The sequence below is a fragment of the Nanorana parkeri genome, unplaced genomic scaffold, assembly GCF_000935625.1.
Source record: "Nanorana parkeri isolate BGI_ZX_2015 unplaced genomic scaffold, ASM93562v1 scaffold150, whole genome shotgun sequence".
Lineage (NCBI taxonomy): Eukaryota > Metazoa > Chordata > Amphibia > Anura > Dicroglossidae > Nanorana > Nanorana parkeri.
The window spans coordinates 1980291-1988958 of NW_017306418.1; the positions used below are offsets into that span (position 1 = coordinate 1980291).

An 8668-nucleotide genomic window follows, 5' to 3' on the forward strand; every position below is an offset into this window, starting at 1 on the left:
TCTCTGGATGGCAATCCATACCTTCACAGCACTGAATACCAGAGACGGTCCCAAGCCAGGGATAAAGCTCATAAGGGATCTCATTTCATACTCCACTACTAAGATGTTCCCCATGCTTCATTTTAAAGTGTATGTCTAGCCCAATTCTTTTTTTGAACATGTAAACAGATAAAACTGCTGTCATATTTTTATTAGTGTGTGTGTCCCTGCTATTTACATCTTCATTCTTTATTTATCCTGGTAAGCATTAATAACCGTCGTGAATACCAGCCTTAAAACCCAATTCAACGAAAATTAAACGTTTTCCCTTGCAGTGGGGCTGCCCCTGCACTGCAAGGGTTAACTGCTCATTTATGCCTAGGGGAGAGGAAAAAGCTGTTTCCCCCCACATGATCCCCACTCACCCGAATTCAGCTCTCTCTTCTCCCCCTCCGATTCGACTAGGACTGTGCCTCGGTGTCCTCACGTACAATGTCGTGCTATGGAGCCTGCATTGTATTTGATGTCAGCAGTCTGCCAAAGCAAAGTGAGAAGAGCCTGCAGGGACCGGTCTAGCAGCCTAAAGGGAGTTGATGGGGATCATGTGGAAATGACCATGGTAAGGGTTTACAGATATTCCAAGATATAATCCCCTTTCATATGTATGCATTGTAGTTACGCATAGTAATACTCACTGTGTTGTGAAGTTGTCCTGAGTCAGGTGTGGTGCTTTGGCAGCCCATTCAAATGAGCGCTCTACCTCAGCACGTGTGTTAATGCACAAAATACCACATGTTGCTGTGCGTGTAGTATGGCAAGTGTGGTCAAACTTGTGTTACCACAATGCAGACAGACGGTACCCAGGGAGCCATCTGTGAATTATGGTCAGCTGCATTAAAATAAATAAATAAAATGGTCTGCCTTAACACAACGCACATTAATGCACAAAATACCACACATTGCCATGCACCCTGCACAAATGTTAAGGGGGACTTGTAGTTAGACTTTTCAACAACCAACAGGCAGCAAGGACAAAGGCTGGCGTATTGAACCTGTCACATGTTTACCCATTTATTTAGCCAAGAACAAAAATATATGATCAGGGTGCGTTATGTTCTTTCCAACAATTACAAGCAATTTACTCATTACCTAATATACTTGTATAAATATTTACAATTAAAGCATGCGCTTATTGTGCATCCAGGCGTTCGAGAGGTTTGTATTAGTATATATATGGGTATAGATAAAATCTTTAATGCAAGTATGACAAGAGGGTTGATTTAAAAAATTTACTCAAGCTTATTACCTGGGGTTTTGAGTAAGTCCCCTATGAAATGTAAAGTGGGTTGGGAACTGGATTTGGGGCCACTAGATGATTTCCTATGGAGGGAGGCGTTGCTTTCAATCCAATTAGTTTCACCATCTGCATCACATAAATTAAACACAGCTCTATATTGTACATAGAACATACCGTAAGAGATTCGTGGAGATGGAGATAACAAATGACATTTAATTTGGTGGCAGTTGGCCCACTGTTATTTATGACCATATTCCTAGAGTACAGAATATTAACCAGAGATGAACATTAAAGAGACCGTGTGTCCAGCCCATTGACTTTTGCAACAATTGTCTATAAGAATCTCTTACGGCCTAAACAAAGCCAACATAAGCCCGTGGATAAACCTGCAGAGCTGGATACTTCTTCAGGGAAAATAGGAGCTGCTCTACAATAGTCATTTAACAGTGACAAAAATCAGTAAATATGCAAGACAGTTATACATCTCAGAAGTAGGGATGCGCCGATACTGGTTTTACGTTATCGAGTACAAGTACCGGTATTTATTTATTTTTTGGTACTCGCCGATACCGAATACTGGAAGCCGGACGGCATGTAAAGACTCGCCGCCTGGCTTCCCGATTAGCAGGGAAGCCATCCCCATGCTTTCTCTTCACTAAGTGACGAGAAAGCATGGAGCCAGCTCTCTGGCCAATAAGGAAGCCGGGTGCCGTCTAATGACGTGGCGCTTGGCTTCCCGATTTGCAGGGCGCCATGTAATGACGTGGCGCCAAGCTTTTTGATTTGCCGGGCGCCGTGTAATGACGTGGCACCCGGCTTCCTGATTTGCCCGGGAAGCCGGCTCCATGCTCCCTTGTCACGAGGTGACGGGGGAGCATGAAGCCGGCTTCCAGGCCAATCAGAAAGCCGATCTTGATTGACCAGCTTCCCGACCAATCAGGAAGCCGGGCAGTCATTACACGCTGCCCGGCTTCCTGATTGGCCGGCTCCATGCTCCCTCATCACTTGTGATGAGGGAGCATGGAGCCGGCTTCCCGGCCAATCGGGAAGCCAGGCAGCATGAAATGACTTGCTGCACGGCTTCCGGATACTGGAAATATCGGGCTAGGCATCGGGGCGAGTACAAGTACTCGTCGAAATACTCGGCATCGGCACCGATACTAGTATCAGTATCGGTGCATCCCTACTCAGAAGTATACTACAAGTAGTAGAGGTCAGATAGTCATCTGCTCCAGATGGAAGAATTCAAAAGCATCAAAATATATATTTTAGCCTTCACTAAGCTGGGAGTATTAGTACATTTTAGCAAGGACAGGAAGCGCTGTTTATACCGTTTGGAACTAAACTAAAGTTGCCCATACACTATCCAAATACTGTATATAATATTTCAATGTATGACACCCTTCCAGCCAGCATCCCTCCATCAGCTGATTGAAGGAGCCGATGGAAAAATCTTTGATGCAACAGAGTCGGCAGCCAACGAGCCAATATCAGCTGCAATCCTTGAGTAGATTATTTCTACCATACCAGAGATTTTGCATTATGAACTGACTGAAACATACATACACAGATAATAGTGGGCAATATTTTGTCATCCAATCCTTCAAATTAATCTGCCATATTTCATAAACTGTAAATTGTAAACTTCAATCACTAAAATCTTGCATAAGCTTTAAAGAAGAACTCCGGGCAGAATGTTTCTTAACCCTTGCAGTGGGCCTACCCCGACACTGCAAGGGTGAAGTACTTGTTTTTGTCAATAAAAAGTTATACTTGCCTAAACCTCGGAGCCTTAAGGTGCCCATACACCTTTACAACCAGCGCAAGACTTTTGTCTTGCGCTGGTTGTAAGCTAATTAAAAGCTCGTACGATCTGCCCATCTTGGACAGGCAGATCGTACTTGCAATCATCGAAAGCCCGCCCCGCAAAGGGGCGGGCTTCTGATGACTGCAATGCTGAACGGGCCGTGTGCGCTTACGCACATCGGCCCGTTCGGCATTTGTCTTACGAGCATGCCACAAACCCGCCGACAATCGTACGATTCTCGGCGGGTTTTCAAACATGCTCGTTAGACAGAAGACGCGCGACCGTACAGTAGAAACGTTTGCACGCCTTCCATACACCTTGCGATAATCGTACGATCGCGGGATTTCCCGCAATTATCGTAGGATAATCGCATGGTGTATGGGCACCTTTGGACCGGACCCTGGAGCCTCTATTCACCTCCACTGCAGCGGTCTAAGGATCCTTGAGTCATGGCGTTCTATACCAGGGCTGCAACTAATGATTGATTATTTTCATCATCGATTAGTTGGCCGGTTATTTTTCCGATTAATGGGATAAAAGACAAATAAACACCATCCTTCATTTTAAATAAAATACACATATGGAGTGTTACAAAGTTTACTTCAGAAAAAAACTGCATGCACAATTTTTTGCAATCGCACTGCACTGGAACGCACGGCATCGCAGTACAGTGCGTACCAGTGCGGGCGATCACACTGCAGTTGGGAAGCCCGTTTGGGGTGCCACTGAAATGAATGGCACTGCAACGCACCTCCTGCAGCAGAACTTGTCAGGCCGAAACCAAAAATTACTTTTTTTCCCCATCTTTTTTTTTTAAATAATTGTAATGTAAGCACATGGCGCTTGAATAGCATCAGCCAGGGAATGACATCAGCCAGTGGCAAGATTCCTCAGATGGCAGCTGAATGTAAATATTGCAGGTAGTGGGCTATTGGAATAGCCAGCCTGCTATTGGCCATTTCAGATTGCAATAACCAATACCAGGCTGGCTATTGGGCCTACTCACTGCTTGCTGTGCCCTCCTCCCAGCATGGAGGAGAGAGCTAGGGGATCCAACCAACTAATCGATAATGAGAATAGTTGACAACTCGATTAGTTGGTACAGCCCATTTCTATACACAGTGGGAGGACGCTGAGGAACATAACAATGCTGCAGCGTAGGAGGAGAATAAATGCTTTAGGGCCCATTTACAATGTTGCTTTTAAACGCACGTGATGCAGCGCGCCAAGCCGTATGTGCCATGGTTCAATATAGAGGTTGTGACACTTTTCTGGCAGTAATAGAAAGGAACGCACCTAATTCATGCATGACAATCTTGTGACAGTTCCATTGGTGGTTCCGACGCATGCCACAAATTAATCCCCGCCCGCCCATACTAATAATTGGGCACCCAATTACTACACCACCCCTCCTTCCTGTACTGTGCCACCCCCTTCCCCGGCACCGTGCCACCCCCTTCCCCGGCACCGTGCCATTCCCCCCCGTACTGTGCAATCCTCCCTCCTGTTCTGTGCCATCCTCCCTTCTGTACATCCTTCCACCTTGTACTGTGCATGCCACCCACCCCACATCTACTGTGCCCCCCTTTACTGGATGAGGACTACATCCTCTTCCCCCCCATGTACCGTGCTCTCCCCCTCTCCTCCATACTATATCATCCTCCCCCTTGTACAGTGTTCTGTTCCCCCTGTACTGTGCCATGCTGTTCTTCCAATGTACTGCCCCCCCCGTGGTCACTCACTCTTGCTGGCAGCGATCAGGTTCTTGCCATCCTTCACCAGGTCTTTGATGAACTTGTTGGTTCTGTCCAGCTCCGCCTCGTGTGCCCGGATCCTCTCCCGGAGCCAGGGGCTGTCCAGGTAGCATTCACTGAACTCCAAGGGCTGCAGCCCCATGATTACACGGCTGGCTCAGCTCGGCGCTGCCTCCTTGGAAATCCCTTAATAGGCAAAGCAGAAGCAGCGGCACAAAAATAGTCGGCCGGGATCACAGGGGGTCAGAGCGGATCTCAGGGCCGGACACGCCGCTCATTCCACACAGCAGAGCCCGGAGATAGTACACGGGAAAGTTTCCCGTTCATTCAGAGTGTACGGAGCGGAGAATGGGAGCCGAGACTCACAGCACAGCCAACATTCCTCCACACACAGGCCGCCCACATCCCTCCCATCAACACCATGGAAGAGACTCCTTGTATCCTCCTTCTACTCCTCCCATGTCCTTCTTGTCACCTCCTCTGACACTTGTCACCACACTGCCCCCTCCCTACACATGGACGGATCCAGGTCTCATGTCCTCAACCTTGTATGATGTCTGACCAGGAAGTATGAAAAGTGTGCTCCTTAAAGGGGAACTCCAGCCATGAACACTATGAAAGTAGCAATAAACACTCCTCTTTTTTTATGGTATTCACTTATATCAAGGCAACCTCCAGTATATTTTGCAGAATATATCACCATTCTCATTGCTTATACCTTGACGTTGAGGTCAGTGAGCATGGAGGTCACATGACCGCCAAGTCAGGTCCCTCATCCCACTGATTGCACAGCACTTTACATATGGTCTCTTCCCTTTTCATGCAACTGCGCAACTGGGCCCTGTTGTGGATTAAAGGAGAACTATGAGGCGAGTGCTTTTCACTCACCTCATAGTTCTAGCCGACCTGTGACAATGAGACTGTCACAGGTCGGCTCATTAGATCGGGAGGTGAGCAAACACATACCGGCGCTGGCTTACGTCTCGATCCTGTCACGGCTCTCTGCCGTGACAGGTATACTGCGGCGTTTCAGTATACAGTGAGCTACAGCTCGCGGTATACTGAGCCTAAGGTGACGGGAGGACGCTAGTTTGTGTCCTCCCGTTACCCTGAGGAGAACTATGGGGAAAAGCCTTACCCCATAGTTCTCCTTTAACCGCTTGAAGACCAGGTGTTTAGACCCCTTTCCTGGCCAGGCCATTTTTCAGTGTTCAGCGCTGCAGTACTTTGACTGACATTTATTCCGTCATGCAATGCTGTACTGAAATTAATTTTATACAATATTTTGGGGAGAGATAGAGCTTTCTTTTGGTGGTATTTATTTAATCACCACTGCGGGTTTTATTTTTTACTATATTCAGGAGAAATTACTGAAAATTTTGAAAAAAAAAAGTTTTTTTTAACATTATGTTATAAAACAACTAATATTACCAACTTTTTTGGTAAAATATAAAAAGACGGGGTCACGTCGGGTATATAGACACCAAACATGTCAAGCTTAAAAATTGTGCGCACTCGCAAAATCGCAAATAACTAGCATATCCAAAATTGGCCATAGGCGAAGCTTTAAAAGCTTTTACCGCTCATCAGTTTAGTGTTATCAGTACTCCCGGCCAGCCGTGTATACACAGCGGCTGGCCGGGAGGTAGTTAAAGTGCGCACCCTAGTAGCAGCTTAAATAGTCACATGACCGCCCCATCCCAATAACAACATGCGTTCCCTGTAGCGTACCCATCACAGGCTGAAGTGCACATGCAAGGGTGGCTCCATGGGACCCTGTAAAGCAGCGGAGCCACCCTCAAGATGGAAATGGAGATGAGGGAAGAACGCAGGCTGCAGACAGAAAGTCGGGAAGCTGGCCAATCGGGAAGCCGGATGGCAAGTCTTTACACGCTTCCCGGCTAATCAGGAAGCCAGGTGGCGAGTCATTACACGTCACCTGGCTTCCTGAATGGGACTTCCGATACTCGGTAATTTATATCGGCGAGTACCGAAAAAAAATTATCGGTATTCGTACCCGGCACCAAAATACCGGTATCGGTGCAACCCTAGTGATAGCCATTCCTTACTGCTCTAGTTTGGGACATTTTCTAATGGGGACATTAGTTCTGGTTACCCTGCTGACCACCAGGGATTTCCCTCTTTTAGGAGTGATTCATATCACTTCCTGTAGTGGATATCAGACATGAAGTAAAGAGAAATCTCTCAAATAGGACACAAATTGCAAAAAAAAGCTGACAGGAGTTTTAGCCCTCCCTTACTCTATCCAAAACAAAACAAAAACTACTTTAATTCTGCAAATATAGTAATTAAATAAGAACATGGTGCCCAGCCAAGACAATTTCCTCACAAGACTAACAGAACTAGTCTCACACTTTGCAAATATTCCTTGTTATCCGTTTAGTGTTTGTAGCGCTCACCCCCGAAGGAGCCGCTGTGTCTAAATTGAGGTTCTCCTCCCTGTTTGCTCCAGCCACCGACCCTCTTGGATCAGCAACAGCACACCGACACTCACGGACAGAATGGACTCCAGTCTTAGGGTCTTTTTGTAGATTTATTTGCAAGGATTAACAGGAGAGAGGTTTTAGGATCTGTAGGATGCCCGGGTGAATTCTGCAGAGGACTGCTTCCTCTCCTAACAATCGCTAAGGCCCATAGTAACGGGATCCGGTCAGAGGGATCAAAGGTTTCTTTACCAATACTGCGAACAGCCAGGATGGTCCAATAACTTATATGAAGAAGGGTAGCTATCTCTGGATTCAGGTAAGGACCTCTGGCTTCTTCTAGAACAGACACCTGGAATAGGGTAAGGGATCTCTCTTGTGGGTCCCAGACGGACGCTCTCACCAGCTCCTCTGCGGTACCCCTCAACAAGAAGGCTCCACCTCCGGCCCAGCTTCCATCAGGTCTTTCTCAGAAGTATCTGGAATCTCTGTGCCCTCAGCATCTGCCACTTGCCAAGGAGCACTCCAGATTAGTAGTAGTAGTATCCTATTACAACAAGGCACCCAACACCTGCCACGTGTATGGGGCCCAAGCAAAGTACCTATGGTGTCCCAGGCCTCTAGGCCCCCAGCACCTGCCATGTGCTGAGGCCCAGGCCATTCATCTGTATCACAGAGACCTCCTAGGGAGAGGCCTCATGAGGGGAAGAGACCTCTGCACAGTGTCCCCAGACTTTATCACCTGCCCTCAACCATACCTCTGAGTCATCCTCCTCAGGGATTGGTCAGGGTCAGGTGCATAGTCATAGTCTGAGGATGGATCCTCCGTTACTGTATGTCAAGGCTCCCTTTTCCTCAGCAACAGGAGGAGCAATCAATCCAGCAGACTCAGGGACACCTGTAGAATGCAGAGCTCTGAATAATCAGTATCTAGACTGGTTACAATCCAGATATTCACTAGATTTAGTAGTGACATTTTAGAGGGCGCTACATGTTAATGTTCTATCCTATAATTATATTAACCCCTTAAGGACCAGTGACATCCATAGTATGTTACTGGCACCGGGCCCGTTTAAACATACTCCCGGCAGCTAAAGACGCCAGGACTATGTTTACAATTGTGGAGCCGACTGTCGGCTTTCCAATAGAAGCGATTATGTGGCTCAGCTGTCGCCCGATTGCTTCCCCAGGCCGGTAAACGCCCCCCCCCCCCCACCCTGACACCTCCGACTGTCCCATAGCTGTCAGTGCTGGACTCCTGAAGTTCAGCAATAAGTTATTGAAGTGTGAACTGCACATCAATAGCTTATTTCTAGTGTAAAGGTGACACTAGGGGTCTTTTGGACCCCCAGCATCACCTTAAAGAGTACCTGTCACTGCCAATCTG

General features: G+C 47.2%; 1 protein-coding gene across 1 annotated transcript in view; it reads right to left on the reverse strand.

The window, feature by feature from the left end:
• ARHGAP10 (Rho GTPase activating protein 10) overlaps positions 1-5045 on the reverse strand; it is a 231975-nt gene extending 226930 nt beyond the window's left edge. The window contains exon 1 of the mRNA XM_018554263.1: positions 4826-5045. Within this exon, the coding sequence (XP_018409765.1) occupies positions 4826-4979 (154 nt within the window). The 5' untranslated portion in view covers positions 4980-5045. The remainder of the gene's footprint in view (positions 1-4825) is intronic.
• Positions 5046-8668: the final 3623 nt, after the last annotated feature.